Below are 23,876 nucleotides of genomic sequence, written 5' to 3'. Positions count from 1 at the left end.
AGCCCTGGTCCGGGAAGATCCCACATGCCACGGAGCAACTAAGCCCGTGAGCCACAACTACTGAGCCTGCGCTCTAGAGCCCGCGAGCCACAACTAATGAAGCCCACACGCCTAGAGCCCGTGCTCCACAACAAGAGAAGCCACTGCAATGAGAAGCCCGCGCACCGCTACAAAGAGTAGCCCCTGCTCACCCCAACTAGAGAAAGCCTGCACAGCGACAAAGACCCAATGCAGCCAAAAATAAATAAATAAAATAAATTTATTTAAAAAAAAAAGAAAGGTTATCCACAATGTAAGAGTTTCTTCTCTGGACCTCACTTGACTCATCTATACACTGAAGAGATTTAGAGATTATAAATAATCTCTAAATTCCTCTAGCTCTGAAATAAGCTTTTAAATCCTGACAGATGCTAACATGGGCATTTGAGACCCTGCCCTCCCCAAAGTTTGAAGAGTATTCATCTTAGAAAGTACTATAATTATTGTTAATGTGTGATGGTCAAGCTTCACAGAAAGCTCTGACTTAGTTTAACAAGAAGGTGGCTCTGAATTCTAACCCTGGCATTCTTATTCAGGTAGGGTGCATGGGAAAATTATTTAGCTTTCCTTCTCTTCTGTACTTCACGTATAGAATTATGGTAAAATTTTAACTAGATGGATTTTCTAAGGAATGAATTATTTTAGATATCTGAAGGTTTATTCCTTTATGTAACTAAATTTTAAGTATATTTGATGGAACTATTTCTAAAATAAAATACGTGCCCCATTTGTAAATAAAATTTAACGATAACCATATTCCCTTTTCTTGAAAAAGAGTCATCGCTAGTAACATCAATTACTATAGTGAGCTGTCAGACAGTGATGCTCTAGACAGCAGTCAGCAAACTATGGCCTGTAGGCTGATTTTGTAAGGCATAGTTTTCACATTCTGTACCTGTTAAAAAAAAAAAATAAAAAAGAATATGTGACCTAGACCAAATGTGGCCCAGAAAGCCTAAAATAATTACTATCTGGCTCTTTGAAGAAAGGTTTGCTGACTCTAGCTCTAGAGAAAGATGTGTAGGCCTCTTCACCAAATGTCCAGAACTAGATTGGACTTTATGTTCTGTCACTAAAGGAAGCACATCTATCTTGGCACAATGTAGCTCAAATATTTGCGGAAAAAAAAGGCTCTTGGTGTTTTGTTTTTTTTTTTGCCACACTTGCACACCTGTGGGATCTTAGTTCCCTGATCAAGGACTGAACCTGGGCCCACATCAGTGGAAGGGCAGAGTCCTAAACACCGGACCGCCAGGGAATTCCCCCAGGCTCTTGGCATTTAAAACTCTTTTGTTGTTTGTTGATACACTCTCCTCACTTCCAAGTTTTTGGTGATTACTATACCTGCCCCTTGCAGTCTCTCCCCCTTTCTAATTTCCACCTTTCTAATCTTGGTCTGGAAATGTGATAACCTAGTTTATAAATATTTTAAGCAATGTAAGATTAAGTTGGTTATGTGAAGGCCCTAAAACTATTTTCTAAGTAAAACACAGGTGGTTTAGTGCAGGGATTTGGTGACTTATTCTGATTGTCCCAAGGCCTTTTTATTTAATATTTCCAGGTTCTCGGCTATCCTTTGGAAAAGCAAGGTTGCAGGACAGATAAAGTCTTACTGTAGTATGATCATCTTTTATTTTTATAATATAAAAATAGCATTATATCTAAAATGCCACTCACCAAAAAATTAAACTGAAGCAACCTGAATGGTAGGATTTCTTGGGATATGTTTTTTTTCTTTATAATAAATAAACATTGCTTTTACAATCAAAAAAGCCATTTTCATTAAAAAAATGATAAATTGGGAAGATCTCTTCATCCAATCTCACTGACCTAACTCAACTATTTTCATCTAGCATATTTTGTTTATTTGATCACATTTTTTTTTAATGGTTGTAAATATTGTGCTTACGGGTTTTTATTTTGACTCACACTTGGTTTGCCGTAGGTAACCTATGGTTACTCTAATAGTGAAAAATATGCGGTAAAGATGAAATGAGGGAAAGCCAACAATCAATACGGTGAAAGATGACCGCCTAAAATTTTGACCTCTGCTCCACTCATTTTATACACGTTCACACGGATAATACCCAATCTGGATAATATTATAGCTCAGAACACTTTAGTTCATTCAGCCTTCAAACAACGCTGTGAGGCGGGCACATTCTCGGGGGTAAAATGACGTGGCCAAAGTCACTCGGCTAGCCAGAGGAGAGTTCAGCCGTCTGGTCAAGGAAACAGCAGCAGGTCTTTGGAGGCGCTGCTAGTTACACTAGAGCTTTCCCTACAGCCCGGCCTTTACGTTCCCTCATCTGACAGTTACGTTTACAAACTCAAACCCTGCTTCTTCTACCCTATCGAGGCACGCTGCGGGCTGCGGAAACCTGGAGCTCACACCACAAGTCAACATCCCCAAAGCCCCAGTGCCAAAGCAGTGAGAAGAGAGAGCGCAGTCCGCCCTTCGCTCCAGCCGCAGACTCTGCGTGAGGGCCCCGGACTAACCTGACCAGGTCGGTCATGCAGGAGCCCACCACCACCACCGTCGCCGCCGCCACCTCCTCCTGCCACTGCCTCCCGGGCTCCCCAGACGCGGCCATTGCGCTAAGTCGGCGCTCTCCCACCTGGAGGCTGCCCTTTAACCTTTGCCCGACACCTTAACCAGAGACCCAGCTCCCAAGCTCCCTAACGCCGCGGGCCTTCCGGACGCCCACGAGGGTCGCCCACCTGGATGCCCGAAATAACCCCGCCCACCTACTGCCCCCAGTTCTCCCAGGAATTGTCTCCCTGCACAGCATCTCGTTACACAGCCCTTCTAATCGTTCCACGCTCCGCGCAGCTCGCCGCACACGAGGCAGGCGCGGAGGAAGGAACTTTCAGGCACTACAGGGACGCCCTTCCGAGCGCCCGGCCTGGTGCGGCCGGGGACGCGCACGCCGCTCGGCTCCTGGGCCGCAGGGGGACGGGGCGGGGCGGGACGTCCGGGGACGCGCACGCATCTGGCCCGCGGTGCGCGCGCAGGTTGGTGCGTCGGTCGGGGGCGCGCTCGGGTAACCTGTACCCCCACGTAGTCGCCGGTTACCGATCGGACTAAGTTCCAGGTACCTGGACTGGGGCTGGTGCGGGGAGGTTGGATCCCGAGTCGCACAGGTGGCGCTGAGGACCGTGGTTTAAATATGCCCAGGGCTCGCCTTCTCTTCCTATAGAGAAGGCCCCTGTTCCAAAGATGCCCTGCTCATCCCCATGACGCTGGTCCCCTCAAGAACGAGCCCCCAAGGCCAGAGGCTGCTCTCTCCACACTTAGCCCGCCCCCTGGTCCCTGAATAAGCTTAGAATCCCTCCTTCCCGCCTGATGAGGGAATCATACAATTCGGGGGAAGGAAGAGCGTCCCCTTTTAGTTGTTCCCTTTTAGAGCGGGGTGGTCATTCTTTGGGTTCGAGCCGACTTGTTTTTCTTGAATGTTGCCCCTTGGAGAAATTGCTTCCCCAGTGTAACTTCCCTCGTGCGCTGTATGACGTCGACGTGACGCAGCAGGACGCCACCCCTTTCCGTTCCATGACGTAAGCTGGGCACATGTTTCCGTGTTTGTCATCCCATCTTAATTGCAAGAAACTAGGCGATGCTTTAGACGTCTTTGTATTCCCCAGACTACCCATCAGAGGACCTCATGTGACCCTATCTTGAGGCAGCAGACCCCTGTAAAAATTGTATTTCTGCATTTTCCTTGTGTATGTTATACGTCAAAATCAGGAAATAGAAAATGCGCAACTGGCATTCAAGGGAGGCTGGCCACCGTAAAATTTTGACTATCTGGGATCTATTATTGTGCTTTGATGTGTAAAAGCTACTACTGGGGGGTGATCTCTCATCCGTGTCCCTGGCTCAAAAGCCAAACAGCCATCATTTTTGGCTGTTTGGTGACCTCTGATTTTGGAGTCAGGTTTTTTTTTTTTCCTCAGAGAAGTCACAACAGCTACGGTTGAAACATTTTAATGCTGCATGAAATCTTGCACTGTCAAAAGATAGTATTATGGCTGTTCTGGAAACAAAGACAAATTCATTCCTTCAGGTGTCATTCTAAGGTCATGAGAGTTGCTGAATTGGATGGGGTGTTGTCACCTGAAGTATAGTTTGGTTTCTGGAGCAGGTTTGTTCCCTTTAGCATTTGCCTAGTGAATCACTCAGGCCAGCTTCAGCAGTAGGCCAAGAGTAGTCTAATTTTTTCTAGTTGTCAAGCAACCATTAGTTTAAATTCATGACTTTTTGTTCATTTTACTAGATGTATGTGTTAAAAGAAACATAAATTCACTTTGATGCTTTTCTCTTTGGTGATTGAAGTTATGTTTATTTGAGAAGAAGATGAGTATAGTGGACTTTGAGAGAGATCTGAATTTGAATTCCGATCCTCTGCTTGCTAGGTTTGTGACTTTGAACAAGTTACTTAGTCTTGCCGAGCGTTAGTTTTCTTATCTGTGAAATGGGAACAATAATACTAATCAGAGAACAAGGTAGTTATTGGGAAGTAAATGAAATTACAGATAGAGATGTATAATATAGTGCTTGATACTCAGTAGATTTTCAGAATGTGTTGGTTCTGTTTCCCTTTTTCATAGAAATGAGATGTCAAATAATAATAGGTATTGTGGGGAAATACATGGAAGAATAATTTTGTAATGTAGGTAAGGTCCTTTTGCTTTTTCCAAGATGAGTATTTCTGTTTTGCATATGATCTAGATAAGCATCCTTTCAAGAACTGTGACATCAGTGGGTAGAAATAAAAGTGGAAATGTTGCAGAATAGGAAAAAAATAGACTTCAAAGTGATAATATGGTCTAGTATACTATTAAAAGACAAATTATGAAAGTTATCCATATCATCTGTAAAATGGGAATTCTAATATATGCCTTACCATCCAGAGTTGTGAAGGTCCACTGCACTAATGTATATGGAAGCTCTTTATAAGTGATAAAGTGTTATGAAAATGTACATGATTTTAATGACTGAATACAGTGCATTAGATGTTTATTCTTATTTTGTGATGAAATATTGGAATGGTGGAGGAAGATCATCTGTTAAGTGGTCGGAAGAGGAGGTCCTTTTATATTTGCAGAAAGGATGATTTGAGTACTAAAGTATAAAGCTTTTTCTGCTTCAGAGGTACTTCTGGGTGTCATCACTATGTAGGGTCACAGTGTTATTATTTTTTGAAAGATCACTGCAGTCCTGCCCTTTATTACTACTCTGAAGTGATTAAAACAGGTACTAGTTTTCAACGTGTAGCAGGGAGCTGTAAAGCCTCATATGGCATAATATATGAAAACTAGAATGAGAACATCATTTACCTGTAATTGTAACTTGCAGGAAATTAATTTGCTTTTGATGTGGGATTATCCTTTCAGATCGAGGAAGAAAATGATCATTTAAATTGACTTATTCACCTCTGAAAGTGGAGGCTTTCATTTAGAAATCTATTAAGAGGAATTCAGGTACTCCCTCCTCCAGCCCCGTGGGTTTCCAAGTAATTTAGAGATGATTTATTGCTTTTACTTTTGTATTTTCAAGTCTAAGAACTTCTTAGTGCCTTAAAGTCAAAAACTTTTAGATCCATGTTAGTTTGTGTTGCTTAATATCTGGATAGGTGTGTGCTTTCATGATTTAATTGTTAAGTAGATTTTTGCCACATCTCAGATATGCTATCTTCTACCAGATTTTTTGAGGGCATAATGTCTTCTCTTCATACCTAAACATTTCTCTAGCTTTTGTCTCCTTATTCACATAGTTATTAAAAGATGTTTATTGGGTGCTTAGTGTGTGCCAGGTACTTTTGTTAAACACTAGGGATTCAAGATAGTCCCTAATGGCGCAGTGGTTAAGAATCCTCCTGCCAATGCAGGGGACATGGGTTCAAGCCCTGGTCCAGGAAGATCCCACATGCTGCGGAGCAACTAAGCCCGTGCACCACAACTACAGAGCCTGCACTCTAGAGCAATAAGCGAAGCCACTGCAATGAGAATCCCATGCACCGCAACAAAGGGTAGCCCCCTCTCCCCGCCACTAGAGAAAGCCCGTACGCAGCAACCAAGACCCAACGCAGCCTAAATAAATAAATGAATTTATTAAAAAAAAGAAAAGACAGTTCTGCAGGGGAGAGATCACTAAGCAGGTAATTATAATACACTGTGGAGGGGAAGTAATTAAGGGAGGTATAGCAGAAGTAAATAATTTCTAGTAAGTAACAATTGCAAGTAGGATATGCTTCTTCTAGAATTTTACGTAGTTTTATCAATCGCGTTCTTACTCTTTGTGGGGACACAGAGGGAGGGATTCCTAACCTAGTGGTGTGTGCGTTTTGTGTGATGTGGAAGAGGATTGTCAGTGAAGACTTCCTGAGGCTTCAACTAAAGTAGGACCTGCCAATTGTAAGATAGAGTGGGACAGCTTTTAAGTACAGTGAGGCAACGTAGAAATTGGCTTTGGAAAGGGGGAGGAAATTGGATTTCAGGGGTTGCTGCTGCTCCTGAAAAGTCTGCGTCCCGAATAGGTGAGCAGTAGGGAGATAGGTTCTTCCAGGGGGTCATTTGAAGAGGCTGCTCTAAGACAGGAAATAAGGTATCATGCAAGAGATACTTCTGTGTGCTGTGCTAGTTTCCAGGAAGCTTGTTATATCTCGTTCCTTTGGATATTCTGATCATCATTCTTTCCTTCTCCTTTCAGTGGTGATCTGCAAGTCAAGTTAAAATGTCTCCGGAAGTGGCCTTGAACCGAATTTCTCCAATGCTCTCCCCATTCATATCTAGCGTGGTCCGCAATGGGAAAGTGGGACTGGATGCTACAAACTGTTTGAGGATAACTGACTTGAAATCAGGGTATGTACCAGAACCAATCCAAGCTTTAGCTAATAGCAAACCTTTCTCACCAGGCTTGTAAAAATTGAACACCACAGAAATTCATCAAGTCATGACCTTATCACGTGTTGACTGGTTTTGTCCAGTTCTTGACATTTTATGTTTCAAGTTGTTTTAGCTGTGCTGTGGGCCATCGCTTTATGATCAGAATGTTCTTTTTTATTTTAAAGGCATATCTCTTTGTTAACAGCGTGCCGTGTGGTTTTTAGCAAGTGTGTTTTTCATCATTGACTTGTTTTCTTGCTGTGTCTTCTGCAATTCAGTATTCACTGTAAGAGCTAGGATTTAAGATTGTGAATCTGACATTATTTGATAGCCTCTCCTAATAGGAAATTTATAATAGCTAGCCAAAAATGAGTCATTTTTCACAACTGAGTTGAAACAGTAATATCTCAGGCCAGAAATGTTGCATTAAAATCCCAACTTTTTCCAAGGGGGGGAAAGCGGGGTGTGGGGAGTGGGATGAACTGGGAGATTGGGATTGACATATATATACTAATATGTATAAAATAGATAACTATTAAGAACCTGCTGTATAGCACGGGGAACTCCACTTCTCTGTACAGTAGAAACTAACACAACATTGTAAAACAACTATACCCCAATTGAAAAAAAAACAAACCCAACTTTTTATTTTGAAATACATTTACTTAAAGAAAAGTTATAAAAATGCTACAGAAAATTATCATCATTACATGATGATAATTACTCTGTAAGCCTTATTTGAATTTTGCCAGTTTTCCCATTAATGTCCTTTTTTGGTCCAGGATCCAATCCAGGATACAAATTGCATTTACCTGTGACAGTTCCTGTCTTTCTTTGTCTTTCATGATTTTGAAGCTTTTAAAGGTAGCACTGGTTAGTTACTTTGTAAAATGTTGCTCAGTACAGGTTTGCCTAATGTCTTCCCTTTATTAGAGTGAGAAACACATTATTTTTCCACCCAAGAATACTACAGAAGAGATGTTGAACCATTTTCAGTGCATCAAATCAGGGAGTACATGATGTTCATAAGTCTAGTTATTGGTATATTAACTTTGACCACTTGGTTAAGATTGTGTGTACCAGGTTTCTCTACTGTAAAGTTAACTGACTTTCCCTTTGTAATTCGTAAGTGTCTTGTGGAGTGACATTTTGAGACTGTGCAGATGTTCTGTTTCTCATCATACTTTTGTCCATTAATTTCAGCATCCATTAATTGTTCTTGCCTGCAATAATTGTTACTGTGGTTCTTGTATAAGGGTGATTTTTAATGTCCCTATTCCTCCCACATTTAGTAATTTGAATTCTGTAAAGAAGCACTATTCCTTCCCACCCCCCAATTATTTATTTATTCTGTTGTTTATTTATGTCAGTATGAAATTTTAGGTATTTATTTTATTCTTTTGGTTATAATCCAAATACTATATTCATTTATTTTTTTGGCTCAGTTGTTCTAGTCTTTGTCACTGAGAGCACTGTCAAGTTGGCTTTTGAGCATATCCCCATCATTTTTTGAGCATTTTCTTACTAGAAACATTACATTCTTGATTCTTTTAGCTTTTGTTTTATAAGCTCTTTTGTTTTTGCCTTCTGCAAATCTTGCTATTTTCAGACTAAGCTGAAGACCTTGATATAAGGTAGTAAGTTAGAGAAGACTAGGTTAGTTGGACATTTTATTGGAATGGTAGGCTGTTTTTTAAAAGATCTGGTGTTACCTTCAATTTAATTAATCAGCAGGCCTGGGGTTTCCTTTTGGGGTAATGAAAATGTTCTAAAATTAGTTAGTGGTGATGGTTACACAACTCTGTAAATATACCAAAAAATGACGGATTTATGCACCTATAAGGGTGAATTTTATAGTTTGTGAATTATATCTCATTAAAGTTGTCATTAAAAAAAAAACACATCTGTGTACCAGGGATGTTTACTGCCTTGAATGGCTAGGACATGCAAAAAGGTCTTTTTTCTTTAGTTTGTCACAAGCATTCTTTTCAGAGGTATTGAAGACATGACAGGGGACTGATGCCCAGAGGACTGGGGGCTGGTTTATGTAAGATGATATAAACATGTAAACCTGAACTTCCTACTCCTTTATTGGTATTCTGAGAGAACAGTTGGATTCATCAACATAAGGTCACTTTACTTTTTTGTAGACTCCCTTTTTGGTGCTTCCCAAATCCTGAATGTTTAGTTGAGTGTTTAAATGCAAATAGTGGATCTGATGATCAATTTGAAATGAATCCACTAAACCTGGCTGTGTCTGGACTAGCTCTGTGAAAAATATTTGAAACAGTGTTTAATGACTTGTAGTATTTATGGAATTTACTTTCTTTTGATTTAAAAAAAGAATAAAAATACCTCTACCTACATTAACAAAGCTGCTACACATAAAATGATGTGAAAAGCCTTATTAATCTAGAGCATTATTGATGCCTTTTATGTAGTACTTGGCTGAAAGATTCATGAAAGTTCTTTCGAAGCTCATTAACAATTCTTTCCTCGGTCCTTCCGTCAACCGAAGTGTGAATTCCTCAAGTTTCTATAGCAAAACAATGGCAGAGTTAGAGAAGATAATTTTTTTCTTTTGGTGTGTCACTTTTGGCATTTCCCTTTCTTTTAGATCAGCAGCACTCAGTTATGAGAATTGGGATTAACATTTGGAATTTCTGTTAACTCAAATGGCACATACCCTGTAGGACACAGTGTACACGGAAGTATAAAATGAGGAGACTGAGTTTTAGAGGTCATAAGAACCAGTCTTGTTACTGTATATAGCTACTTGCCCTTGAAGAGATGAGGTACCAGAGTATCCATATTCTAGGTCTGATTCACAGAAGGAATAGATAGGCAAGAATCTATGCAAAGTAAGTTTTGTTTGCTTTTTTTGTAATTGCAATTCATCTTTATTTCTCTTATGGCAACTGAATCTTTCTACCTTATCTAAGATTATGTGTGTTTCTAAACTCCGTTGCTAGGCTGTCAGTATTAAGGCCAGGATTCTTGTTTAATTAATTAATTTTTTAATACTCTTAAAAAAATTTTTATTTGTTTTTGGCTGTGTTGGGTCTTCATTGCTGCACGCAGGCTTTCTCTAGTTGCGGTGATGGGGGGCTACTCTTCGTTGTGGTGCGTGGGCTTCTCATTGTGGTGGCTTCTCTTGTTGCGGAGCACAGGCTCTGGGAGCGCAGGCTTCAGTAGTTGTGGCACGCAGGCTCAGTAGTGTGGCTTGCGGGCTCTAGAGCGCAGGCTCAGTAGTTGTGGCGCACGGGCTTAGTTGCTTCGTGGCATGTGGGATCTTCCTGGACCACGGAGCGAACCTGTGTCCCCTGCATTGGCAGGCGGATTCTTAACTACTGCGCCACCAGGGAAGCCCTGCCCGTCTTTTAAGTGGATTGTTTATATATATTTTTATTGATCTTAAAATATTATTTACGTATTTTGGATACTAATCTTTCGGCAGTTACATATATTACAAATATCTGCATTTAGTCTGTGGCTTATGTTCTTAATTTGGTGCTACTGATGTCCAGAAGTTTTAATTTAATGAAGTCAGATTCATCAATATTTTCCTTTTTAGATTTGTGCCCGTGCGTGTGTGTGTGTGTGTGTGTGTATTTGTAAGAGAGAGAAAGGGACCACTTCAGGAAATTCTGTCCTACACAAAAGTAATATATTTTTCTCTAAGAATTTTAAAGTTTTCCTTTTTTTTTTTTTTTTGTGGTACTCGGGCCTCTCACTGTTGTGGCCTCTCCCATTGCGGAGCACAGGCTCCGGACATGCAGGCTTAGCGGCCATGGCTTACGGGCCCAGCCGCTCCGCAGCATGTGGGATCCTCCCGGACCAGGGCACGAACCCGTGTCCCCTGCATTGGCAGGTGGACTCTCAACCACTGCGCCACCAGGGAAGCCCAAATTTGGGTTTTGAGAGAGAATCAAGAATGACTTCTTTTTTAGCTTGAGTGAGTGGGTAGGTAGATGGTCATGCCATCTGCTGACATGGGAAGGTGAGAAGATTGATGGAGGAACGGCTTTAATCTGGATTGATTGTTGTCTAGGTCTGCCAGGCAGCTCTCATTGTATCACTGTATCATTCCCTTTGCCTCTTTCCTGTGTTAAATCTCATATCTTACTTTCTTGTTTTACCCTCTAGCTTTGTTGGAGCATGTACTCCAATAGCATCCTAAGAAAAGGAGAAGAGGAAGTTCATTTTTAAGTACCTGAAAGTCTGAAAATATCTTTATTCTACTTTAAACTTGGTTGATAATTTGGGCAGGTACAAAAGTGTAGGTTGCAAATTATCTTCCTTTTGAATTTTGGAGGCCTTGATCTGTAAGCTTGGGGACCCCCAACACATATTGTTGTTTTATGGATGTAGTATTTTCTTTTCTGTAGGATATTAACTGTAGTTTTTTTTTTTTCAGTTGAGGTATAATTGACTAAATGTTTAAAAAATGTTTAAATATTTCTTCTATACCTTGCATTATCTCTGTTTTGCTGTCTTTCATGTTGGTGGCTTTCCTTAAACTGATGATTCTTGGCTGTCCATGTCTATTAAAGGCTGAAGTTCTAAAATGTGAATTTGAAGCTCTTTGAGCATAGGTGGGCTTGTCAACTACTGAGCTTCACTGCATTGTGATCAAGCAGTGTGGTGGTGTGATTTATATTTATCTCATATATATTTGGTCTTCAGCTACAGTTCTAGGCTCATAGCTCCCCAAACCCTTGAAATTTCCTGAATGGCAAGAGCGGTGAAGTAATATTTGGTCTCTTGTCCTCAGTTCCTGAAAATGCTTGAGGGAAGGTGACTTTTGCATCCCACCCAAGGGTGGGAGCTGGTTGCCAGGAGAACAAACCCTGTGCTTGGAAGGTTGGAACTTTCAGTCCCACCCCTTGACCTTTGGGGAGGGAAGAGGGGCTAGAGGTTGAATCAGTCACTAATGGCCAGTGATTTAATCAATCATGCCTATGTAATAATGCAGCTGCCATAAAAACCCAGAAGTTCTGGCTGTTGATTCGATCCTTTAATGTCCCTTTATAGTGAGTCAGTAATCTAGTGAGTAAATGGGTTTTCCTGAGTTCTGTGAGCTGTCCTTGCAAATTAGTAGAACCTGAGGAGGGGGTGGTGGGAACCTCTGATTTATAGCCAGTGGGTCCCTGGCATCTGAAGTGGAGGTGGTCTTATGGACTGAGCCCTTTAACTGTGGAATCTGATTTTATCTCTGGATAGATAGTGTCAGAATTGAGTTGAATTGTCAGAAACCAGTAGGGTGAGAATTGCTGTTGGTATGGGGAAGCCTCCACATGCACATTGGAATTGGGTCCAGGAACTGTTTTTCAGGCAGTAAAAAACCTGGCCTTTTTATTAGGTGATTGTCAGTTTCATTATCTGGAGGTCTTTTCTCTGGGGCTATAAAAAGTTAAAGTGCCTCTATGGATGTATATATTCCTATGTGTCAGCAAAATTTCAATTATTAGACCAAAGAGTATGTAAATTTTAAGGCTTTTGATGTATTTAATATATTGGTTTATTGTATTTATATGTAAGGATATGTAAATGTACACATACTTGTTTTCAGAAATGTATTATCAATTTATACTCCCACTAGTAGTATATGAGGATGCTAGTTCCTCTAGTTTTGATAATATCAGTATTATAAATTTTGTAATATTACTTGCTAATTCAATAGACAGAAATGGTATTTGCTCTTTTATTTTGCTTCATTTATTGGCATGTGTTTGCATGTCTGTGTGTGCGTGTGAAAATTACGAATTAATGACATTTGTCCATTTTTTTGGTGGGGTATTTGTCTTTTTCTTATTGATTTGTAAACTTTTTATATATTAGGAAGATTAACCTTTTGTCACAGGTATTACAGATGGTTTTTCCCGAAGTTTTCAGTGTCATTCAATTAAATTAATTTATTCAATATGCAGAATATCTTAAATAGCATTCATTTTTGAGGCAGTAATAAATGTACAGCATACAAAAAATAAAAGGTAAAAGAAATAAAAGATACAAAAGGGTATTAAGCAGAAGATAAGTCTCCTTTCTATTCCTTTCCCCAAATTTTCTTCTCTGGAGGAAACTACTGCTTACCAGCTTCTTTTACTTCTTTTTAGAGGTGTTCTTTGTAGATGTAAGCCCTCTTTTTTTTTTTTTATTTCTATATAAGCAATAGCTGTGGTAAATTATTACAGTAATGGCTCCTGATAAAGCCTGCCTCTCTTTATTTATCTCTTCTCCTTTGAATATGATTTTGTCCTTCCTTTCATCAGCAGGTAGAGTCTACTTCCTCACCCCTTGAATCTGGGCTGGCTTTGTGACTTGCTTTTACCAGTAGAGTGTGGTGAAAATGATGTTGTGTGGCTTCTTAGTCTAGGCCCTAAGAGGCCTTGTGTTCTTTTTCACTCTCATGGAAGAGCCACACAACCATGTTCAGAAGTCTCCTAGTCCAGTTTCCTTTAGAAAGAATGGCTCAGGTATCCCAGCTGTCCCAGCTGTGCTCAGCTCAGCTGAGCACAGCCAACCCATCAGCTGAGTACCGCTGAGTGGGTGAGCCAGGGAGAGACCAGCAGAACTGACTGGCCAACCCACAGATTGATGAGAAATAAAAATTGTTTTCTTAGGCCACTAAGTTTTAGGATGGCTTGTTATGTAGTAATAGATAACTGATATAGTAACATATTAAACATTCATATTAACTTGATATTTTGAAGATTATTTCATATTAGTACTCATAGAGCTGCTGCCTCCTTTTTAATCTCTGCATATATTCCAGTGTGTGAATGTACTATAATTTAATCAGTTATTATTGATAGTTGTTCAGTTTGTATCTATCTTTTGCTATAACATGGGGTTGTAAAGAATCTCCTTTTGTATTTATCTTTGATATGCCAAAACTTTTACTTTGTAAGTTGTCATCAAATCTATTTCCTTCATGGATTCTTTTAACATTTTGCACAATTAATGCCTTTTCTACTTTGAGACCACCTATATTTTCTTCTGTAATAGTTTCATTTTTATTGAAAAGTAGTCAATTAATCTGGAATTTATTTTGGTGTATAATACACTGTAGGAATGGGATTTTATTACTTTTCTAAATAATTATCTAGTTATTCCAACACTGTTTATAAAATAAATCCTTTACTCAGTCACTATTTTGAAATGCCATCTTATATGCTAAATTCTTTTTTTTGGTTTTTTTTTTTTTTTTTTTTTGTGGTACGTGGGCCTCTCACTGTTGTGGCCTCGCCCGTTGCGGAGCACAGGCTCCGGACGCGCAGGCTCAGCGGCCATGGCTCACGGGCCCAGCCGCTCCGCAGCATGTGGGATCTTCCCGGACCGGGGCACGAACCCGTGTCCCCTGCATCGGCAGGCGGACTCTTAACCACTGCGCCACCAGGGAAGCCCTTATATGCTAAATTCTTATATTTATTTCTGACCTTCTATTTCTTTTCAATGGTCTGTATTTGCCTTGTACAATTATATCGCTTTTCAATTATTAAAGCTTTATAATATGTTCGAGTACTTGTGGTCTCACCTGCTGGGAGTTTGACATTGCATAAAACTTCTTTATTTATTTGGAGAGAATGGACATCTTTACAACAAGGGTCAGCAAACTTTCTGTAAAGGGTCAGATAGTAAATATTTTAGGTATTAAAATATTTACCATCTTACTGTTTGTGTTGCGGCTACTTAGCTGAGCCGCATCTTACTGTTTGTGTTGCAACTACTTCGCTTTGCCATTGTAGCACAAAATCTATGACGATACAAAAATGAATAAATGTGTTCTAACAAAATTTTATTAAAAAAAAATAGGTAAGTGGCCCTTGGATCATAGTCTTACAATATTGAGTATTCCTGCTTTATAATATTGAGTATACATCTTTAGGAATATGGTCAATTTCTCTTAGTCACATCCATTTTTGTGTATGTGAATAAAGGTTTGTGTTTTCTTCATTTTGTTCCTGCACATTTACTGTTAACTTCCTAGATGTTTATTCTTTGGCTGCTATCATATAGAAATTCTTAGTGGTTTATTGGCATATAGGAAAGCCATTATAGAATTTAAAGTAGAATCAGGAGACATGTTGGAAAATTTAATAATTCAGTAATCTCTTATCAGAATACTTAAGAATACTTAAGAATTTGGAGAAAAGAAACATAGCCAGGACCAGAAGAGCTCAAGCAAGGCTGGGGAGAGGGGCTGGGTAGGCACAAGCCAGAAGTCAGGGTGGATGGGGCTGGAGCCCAGTGAGCCATCTTTAGAGGTGTTGGATCACAGCATGATATAATGGTGAGCATGTAGGTTTTTCAGCCAATGAGGTCTGAGTTTGAATCCTGATTTTACTGCTTAGTAGCTTATGACCTTTGGCAAGTTACATACCCTTTCCGTGCTTTCTCTTAAATGGGGATGATATTAATAATTATCTTATTAAGTAGTTATGGGGGTGAGAGGCCTTGCGGAGCCCAAAAATGCTGCTATGGCTTCCAGTGGGGTTGACATGAACACTGCCGGCTCGGCAAATGAAGCTCCTGAAATTCCGGACGGCGTGGGATATTGGCTTCAGGGTGTCTACCACTTCGCCCCTGATAGGATTTCTGGAAGAACTTGATCCTCAGTTTGGGACTTTTTGCTGCGGGAGTTTGGCTGGCCAGGAATTTGAGTGACATTAAACTAATGGCCCCTCAGCCTGGCGTGTAGCCAAAAAAGACACATAGAATCCCTGTGCTGTACTTGAACCTTCCAGAAACAGAGCCTCCAGTCTGTGACCATCATAAGACTTGCCCAGAGGGGCACCTTTCCTTCCCTGCTTGATTTCCTTTCTTCGCTGAGTCCATTCAGAACACCAATCACTGGTGAGCAGTCAGGCTTCAGCTAAAGTGTTGTTTTCTGTTCTGTAAAGTTCTGTACATAGTTCCTAAGTTTCTGCAGGGGATGATCTTTGCTCTTGTCCTGAGGAATAACCTAATGGTATTTTAACAAATACTTGAACTAAAGACTGCACATAAAGACAAAATAAAAAGTAGTTATGGAGATGAAATGAAATAGCTTATATAAAGCACTTAGAATAGCTTGGTCATAGTGCTCAATAAATGGTAGCTACTATTATATTATTATTATAACATTATGTGTAATGTATATATAATATATTTTCATAGTTTATATGTATATTATATATATTTATTATTTCACTGTATTATTGTTGTTAGTTGGTAGAATCACATTGGCATTCCAGAATCAGGGACTCTATAAAGAATGAGTGTCTATGCAAACGATATAAAGGAGCTGTCTAATAAGACCCAGGCGAGCAGAGCAAGGTAAGAGCTCACACATGGGGGCTTCCCTGGTCGTGGGGTGGTTAAGAATCCTCCTGCCAATGCAGGGGACACAGGTTCGAGCCCTGGTCTGGGAAGATCCCACATGCTGTCGAGCAACTAAGCCTGTGTGCCACAACTACTGAGCCTGTGTGCCACAACTACTGAAGCCTGTGCACCTAGAGCCCGTGCTCCGCAATAAGAGAAGCCACCGCAATGAGAAGCCCGTGCACCGCAACGAAGTGTAGCCCCTGCTCGCTGCAACTAGAGAAAGCCCTCGCAGTAACGAAGACCCAACGCAGCCAAAAAGAAATAAAATTAAATCTTTAAAAAAAAAAAAAAAAAGGGAGCTCACACATATATTACAAAGGTCAGAAATCATAGAGCAGAAAAGGACAGGAGAGTCAGAGACTTTTGTTTCCAGGGTAACTTTCTATCCTGTTCATTGCCTTTTGGAGATCTATGGAGACAGGAAAAAGTTAATGTGGCTAACTTAGACCCTGCAGGTGGATATAATTTGGAATATTTGATTAGGTTGAAGAATGAATGGGCATGGAGATATCAATTTTTTTTTTTTTTTTCCAGCAGATAGAACCTAACAGTTTTCAACAGCTATTAGAGATTGAACATTGTTTGTCTTGGGCAGAGACATGCAGCAGTTCTTAGCAGAGGGTTGAAGAAGCCTGCCTGGCAAGGCCTGGTAAGATGGTGTGCAGGCTAGATTAGGGAGCCCTGCTGGAAGGTGGAGAGCTAGTGAGGGCAGTGGTGGGTGGGGTTGTGGATATTTTGTACTTAGGATTTTTTTGGAAAAGTCAGTGTGGTGTTATTGGCCTTGGCTCAGTGAACCCTGCAGTCACTGGCCTTGGGAACTTTTGCTAGGATTCCACAGTGTTCACACGGAGCCTGGGGTGGTGAATGCTAGGATAAATCTGAGTCCGGAGTTTTAGATGTTTGTCAGTCTTGGGCTTTTCATGCCCTGCAGTGACTTAATTTTAGGGTGACTTCACTTGGTATGGAAGTTGGGGAAGGGGAAGAGATGAAGGGAAGTAGCCAGTCTAACGTGTAAAGGAGAGGGGTATAAGATTAATTTAGTCTGTTCCTAGCTCTACTTTGCATTATTAAAGAGAACGAAAAAAAATCATTCCTACTGTTATCTTTTGTCCTCTCTATTCTGTGCAATTTTAAGGTAGTACTTTTTGACTCGTTTTTGTTTAATTAGAATGACAAATTTGCAAAATTCTTTAAGATTAAAGCGGGGCTCTTTTAATACATGTTGATAGGTACATAAATCTGTTTCAGGGCTCCAAATTAACTGTCCTGTGCCATCAGTCATATGTTAAAGGACTCCTCATGCGCATGTAACACAGCCCCCTTTTTAGCTTCCATGTTGCTTGAATAATCTTGCGTTTTGGTGCCACGGTCTTGAGAAATAATTTCGTAATTTTCCTTTCCAGGGCCACATTTCCTGAGTCATTTGGTTATCTTTCTAATGGCATGTTATGAAAGCTGTTTTTCCCATTGACCTTGCTTCTCTTGACTTTTTGAAAAACGTATCCTTTTTGTTTTCTGCAAAGGTTTTTATCTCAGCCTTTGCTCTTGCCAACTTATTGATAAGAGATCTGGAATCAAGTGGAAGTTTTGGGAAACATCTTGATATTCTACTGTTAAGTAGGTATAATGCCTTCAGAACAATTGCTTTTTTCATCTGTAGACTCCTAAGACTTTTTCAGTTAAAAAGCATTATTTAAAAATTTTTGGGGTTCGGTAAATTACTAACATGGAGGTTCAATTTCGGGCTTAGCACATACTTTGTTTTTAATGTGGTAAAATATACGTAACACAAATTTACCATTTTCACCATTTTTAAGTGTACAGTTCAGTGTCATTAAGCACATTCACAGTGTTGTGCAGCCATCACCACCATCCATCTCCAGAACATTTTTAATCTTGCAAAACTGAAACTCCTTGCGCATTAAACAATAACCCCCCATTCCTCCCTTCCCTCAGCCCTTGGCAATCACCATTTTATTTTTTGTCTATGAATCTTACTACCTTAAGTACCTTGTATAAGTGGAATTATGCAGAATTTGTCTTTTTTGTAACTGGCTTATTTCACTTAGCATAACATCTTCAAGTTTTATCCACGTTGTAGCATGTGTCAAAATTGTCTTCATTTTTAAGGCTGAATAATATTCCATTGCATGTATATGCCACATTTTGTTTATCCATTCATCCACTGATGGACACTTAGTTTGCTTCCACCTTTTGGCTATTGTGAGTAATGCTGCTATAAACACGGGTGTGCAAACATCTTTCTGAGTCCGTTTTCAGTTCTTTTAGGAACATACTCAGAAGTGGAATTGCTGGATCATATGGTAATTTTACGTTTAATTTTTTGAGATATCACCATACTGTTTTCCACAGTGGCTGCCCCATTTTACATTGCCACCAGCAATGCACAAGGGTTCTAATTTTTTCATATCCTCACCAACACATGTTGGTTTTTAATTTTTTAAAAAAATAATAGTCATCCTAACAAATATGAAGTGGTATCTCATTATGGTTTTGATTTGCATCTCCCTAAAGTTGTTGAGCATCTTTTCATGTGCTTATTGGTCATTTGTGTATCTTCTTTGGAGACATGTCTATTCAAGTCCTTTGCCTATTTAAATTTTTGTTGATGTTTCCTAGTTGTAGGAGTCCTTTATATATTCTGGATATCAAATCCTTATCAGATATATGATTTGTGAATACCTTCTCCCATTCCATGGGTTGCCTTTTCACTCGGTTCACAGTATCCTTTGATGCACAGAGTTTTTACTTTTGATGAGATCTAGCTTATCTATTTTTTCTTTTGTTGCCTGTCCTTTTGGTGTCATGTCCAAGAAATTAGTGCTGAATCCAATGTCATAAAGCTTTCCCCCTATGTTTTCTTCTAAGAGCTTTATCATTTTAGCTCTATGGTTAGGTCTTTGATCCATTTTCAGTTTTTAATTAAAAATTTTGGGGTATGGTGTAAGATAAGGCTTCAACTTCATTTTTTTTTGCACATGGATATCCAGTTTTCCCAACACTATTTGTTGAAAAGACAATCTTTTTGCCATTACATGCTTTTGGTATTGTTGTTGAAAATCATTTGATCATATATGTGAGAGCTTATTTCTGGGCTCTCTATTCTATTCAGTTTGTCTATATGTCTGTCTTTATGCCAGTATCACACTCTTTTGAATACCATAGCTTTGTATTAAGTTTTGAAGTTGGGCAGTATGAGACCTCCAACTTTGTTCTTCTTTTTCAGGATTGTGTTGGATATTAGGGAATCCCTTGAGCTTTCATTTGAATTTTAGGATGGCTTTTTCTATTTCTGCAAAAAATGTCATTGAGCTTTTGATAGAGATTGCATTGACTCTGTAGATCGCTTTGGATAATATCAACATTTTAACAGTCTTCAGTGAACACAGAATGTCTTTCCATTTGTCTGTGCCTTCTTTAATCTCTTTCAGCAATGTTCTGTAGTTTTGAGTGTCCATGTCTTTTGCCTTCTCGGTTAAGTTTATTCCTAAGTATTTTATTCTTTTTGATTCTGTTGTAAATGTGATTGTTTTTGTAATTTCCTTTCCAAATTGTTTATTGTTAGTATATGGAACTGCCACTGAATTTTGTGTGTTAATTATGTATCCTGCAACTTTGGTGAATTTGTTTATTAGTTCTAACAGTTTTTTTCTGGTGGAATCTTTAGCGTTTTCTGCATGTTAGATCGTGTCATCTGTAAACAGAGATAGTTCTACTTCTTCTTTTTCGATATGGTTGCCTTTTATATCTCTTTCTTGCCTAATTTCTCTTGTTAGGACTTCCAGTACTATTTTGAATAGAAGTGGTGAAAGCAGGCTTCCTTGTCTTATTCCTGACCTTACAGAAAAGGCTATCAGTCTTTCACCATTGTTTGTTTTTTCTTCCTTCAATTTATGCTTTGATTCAAGCCTTTGGCTGAGAAGGCAAACTAAATTAAGTACTGTGAGGAAAGCTAAAACAGTGCTGAAATTGTGAACTTATTCTTGAACTGTAACTTCTTATGAAAATAGCTTCTGTAAAGGAGGCTGCCCCAAGATTTAAGCCAGAATAAGTAGCAGGGAGAGCATCCTCATAGTTTTAGAAGCAGCTGAGGTTCTGAAAACTCAAAGAGGCTTTTTTACCTTTTCAGTCTGTGCAAGCACATAGATTTATGTTCCTACTGTATTTTTAGCCTTATAGTGTAAATGTATCTGAGTACATACTGCTCCGTGTAGGACTTAGGGAATGCAGTCAGAAAGAATAGAGGGAACCAACGTGTAGACACTTTGGGCTGCTTACTAGTGGCTTTTAGTGGAATTCTGCCTATAAAATAATCACGATGATGGTAGCAGTAATAGTAGCTGCTACACCACATCGTGTCCTAGGCACATTAGCTACACTGCCTTCTGCAGCATCACTGCACAAGGTGTAGGTGTTGGCATCCTCTTGTTACAAGGACGGAAGCAGTCCTGAGAGGTCAAGGTGAGGGTCCCAAGCTGCTACATGGCAGAACCAGGATTTGATACCAAGTCTCTGATTGCTCAGTCCTTTTGCTTTCCCCTAAATTTGTTGTCTTTGTTTGATTTTAGTTCTGATACCGTATCTTAAGCTCCTTTAAGTATGGACCTTGATTCATGGTGGTACCAAGTAGGTGCTGGTCAGATAATAAATGAAGGTACTGCATAGATGTTCTTTGGTTGGTTAGTTTGATCTCTGAGAAGCTGCTATCACTTCTCTAGCCTGCCCCTCTCTTAGCTCCGTCTTTCCGTGCTTACTTCTCTTTAAAGGCTGGAGAAGGCTGTGCTGAAATTGAGTCAGGCCTTTGTGTCGTTAGCACCCCTCTAGAGGGAGTGGAGAGCTGTTTATCAATACACCTGCTTCTACCCACAGTAGAAACCTCTTAATTGAGAATTAATGGCCCCCAAAATATTATTCCTTGTTATTGTTACTGTATTAGTGTGTAGACCAGGCTGACACTGGTTAACTCAAGCAACTCTATATTGAGCAGTAAGGACAATAATGTAATAAGAGCTGTTATCATTAATAATGCTATCATTATGAGTGCTTTGAAAGATCCTATCACATTTGATCCTTATAATAATCCCTTAAGGCAGATGAGGTAACTGAGACTCAAGTAAGTTAAGTGACTTGTTCAGGGTTGTCTAGCTAGACCATTCCATCAAAAGCAGGTCTCCCCTGTTTTTCTCCATTCGGGATCCAGCTTCTTGCCAATTTCAAGCATATATTGCCTCAAAGAAGGCAGGGGTCTCACCTGGCATCACAGCTGTGTCCTCAGTGCCAAGAGTAGGACACGGCACAGTAGAAGAACAATAAGTATAAAGCTGGGAATCTGGGCTTCCCTGGTGGCGCAGTGGTTGAGAGTCCGTCTGCCGATGCAGGGGACGCGGATTCGTGCCCCGGTCCGGGAGGATCCCACATGCCATGGAGCAGCTGGGCACGTGAGCCATGGCCGCTGAGCCTGCGCGTCCGGAGCCTGTGATCTGCAATGGGAGAGGCCACAGCAGTGAGAGGCCCGTGTACCGCAAAAAAAAAAAAAAAGAAAGAAAAAAAAAAGCTGGGAATCTGAGAGTAGATTTCGTGGTTCCAAGTTCAGGGCTATATCACAGTTGCCTCCTGGGGTAAAAAAGGTCGTTAGAGGGCATCATGGATCAAAAAAGTGGTTAGTTGTTGCTACTGCTCCCTTCCCCTGGACATTAAAGGTCTAAACTCATTGATTTTAAAAAACTTTTTTTGAAGTACAGAATACATTCAGAAAAGTCCACCTAATCATATGTTATATAACTCTGTGAATTTTCACAAGCAACACGTTTGTGTAGTGAGCACCCCGCACAACACGTTACCAGCTCCTCACGCATCCTCCTGGTGCTCTTCCTCCCCCATCACACGTGCAAGGATAACTACTGTCCTGCCTTCTGAAAGCGTAGGTTAGTTTTGCCTTTTTTTTAAAAAAAACTTAATGTAAGTAGAATTTATATTCCACAAAATGCCGTTTGGTGTCTGGCTTCTTTTTTTCAACATTATGTTTGTGAGATTTTATACTGTTGTGGATATATTGATTCTCCTGCTTGAGTAAGGAGTAGTCCATTATTTGAACACAGCAGTTTATCTCTTCAGCTGATGGAGGGCACTTGGGTAGCTCCTAGTGTTTGTCTTTTATGAATAGTGCTGATGTGAACATTCTAGTACGTATCTTTCGGTGAATGTATGTATACATGTTTGAATCCTTTGGATTTTAAATTAAGAACTATTCATTAAGTAGAGTAAACATTTAAAAATTATTTCAGTTTCATATTGTATCTAAGTAAGGGAGAAGGTTATGGAGGGAAAAAAGAAGCGATGGAGGGAGGCAGAGGGACAATACGGGGAGATAAAATTGGGACAGGAAAAGATTATAGAGAAGAAAGGGTGAAGAAAACCAGAGGCAAGCATGCAGCCATTGAGAGGGACTCCTCAGCAAAGTGAGCTGCTGAAACGGAATCCTGTCGCAATCATGAGTGTGGACTTCGAGATATCATTACTTCTTGAAATGCACATGTCTCTTTAGCTTCATCAGCTCCTCTCAGAGGCTCTTTGGCCTCCAGTCCAGCCATTTCTCTCCATCTGCACTGTCAGCACCACCAACGGTTGTCTAACCAGTCTCTTCATAAGTGTTCCAGCTCTTCTCTAATCTGTTTTCTACCTAGCAGCCATTTATATTATTTTCAGGAAATCTAATAAATGTAAGTTAAAAATCAAAAGTAGATCTTGTGACTCATTCAGAGCTATTGAATGGCTTCCCTTTGCTCTTAGGATAAAATCTCCAAATGCTCAGTGATTTGCCATGTGATTGGGCACCTCTCCCCTGTTCAGCCTTATATTGTGTTGCTTTCCCCGTCGTTTACTTCCCTGAAGCTTCACTGACCTCCTCTTTGTTACCAGAAGGCCCCAAGCCCTTTTCCAGTGGGGGCTTTTGCTCACCTTCTTCCTTTTCCTGGATCATTCTTTCTCCTCCTTTTATGAATTGTCTGATTTCTACAATGCTTCAGATTTAGCTTGAATGTAATTTTTTCAGAGTTTCAGAGGGCTCTCCTAGCCCCCAGCTAAATTAGGTTTCCTGGCTGTGTTCTCCTGTAACATCTTATCTTTTTTTTTAACTTTTTATTTTATATTGGAGTATAGTTGATCAACAGTGTTGTGTTAGTTTCAGGTGTACAGCAAAGTGATTCAGTGATACATATACATGTATCTATTCTTTTTCAGATTCTTTTCCCATTTAGGTTGCTCCTGTAACATCTGATTTTAGCACTTCTGCCATTTGAAATTATGTTCACAGCTGATTATTTTTTTATTTTTATTTTTTTTGCGGTACGCAGAGCTCTCACTGTTGTGGCCTCTCCTGTTGCGGAGCACAGGCTCCAGACGTGCAGGCTCAGCAGCCGTGGCTCACGGGCCCAGCCGCTCTGCGGCATGTGGGATCTTCCCAGACCGGGGCACGAACCCGTGTCCCCTGCATCGGCAGGCAGACTCTCAACCACTGCGCCACCAGGGAAGCCCCACAGCTGATTATTTATTTAATGCTGTGTCTT

The 23,876-nt window shown here is 40.1% G+C and overlaps 2 protein-coding genes and 1 pseudogene across 10 annotated transcripts in view; 2 read left to right on the top strand and 1 right to left on the bottom strand.

The window, feature by feature from the left end:
• Nucleotides 1-2,899, bottom strand: part of RBKS (ribokinase) — a 73,854-nt gene extending 70,955 nt beyond the window's left edge. For all 4 annotated transcript variants that reach the window (XM_004268163.4, XM_033425188.2, XM_033425187.2 and 1 more), the window contains exon 1: nucleotides 2,539-2,899. In XM_004268163.4, the coding sequence (XP_004268211.1) occupies nucleotides 2,539-2,633 (95 nt within the window). In that variant the 5' untranslated portion in view covers nucleotides 2,634-2,899. The remainder of the gene's footprint in view (nucleotides 1-2,538) is intronic.
• The window catches only part of BABAM2 (BRISC and BRCA1 A complex member 2), a 446,047-nt gene that overhangs the window by 4,027 nt on the left and 418,144 nt on the right, over nucleotides 1-23,876 (top strand). The window contains exons 1-2 of one of the 6 annotated variants that reach the window (XM_033425184.2): nucleotides 2,026-2,546; nucleotides 6,749-6,900. In XM_033425184.2, coding sequence (XP_033281075.1) covers nucleotides 6,773-6,900 — 128 coding nt within the window. In that variant the 5' untranslated portion in view covers nucleotides 2,026-2,546; nucleotides 6,749-6,772. Of the gene's footprint in view, nucleotides 1-2,025; nucleotides 2,547-3,006; nucleotides 3,135-3,172; nucleotides 3,595-6,748; nucleotides 6,901-23,876 lie in introns of those variants that run through there. The other 5 variants (XM_049696342.1, XM_004268165.4, XM_049696340.1 and 2 more) reach the window with 5 other exon arrangements.
• Nucleotides 14,649-16,255, top strand: LOC117200777 (mitochondrial import receptor subunit TOM6 homolog; annotated as a pseudogene).

The sequence above is a fragment of the Orcinus orca genome, chromosome 13 (assembly GCF_937001465.1).
Source record: "Orcinus orca chromosome 13, mOrcOrc1.1, whole genome shotgun sequence".
In the NCBI taxonomy this organism is placed as follows: Eukaryota; Metazoa; Chordata; class Mammalia; order Artiodactyla; family Delphinidae; genus Orcinus; species Orcinus orca.
This window is presented reverse-complemented; position numbering and strand designations above follow the sequence as displayed.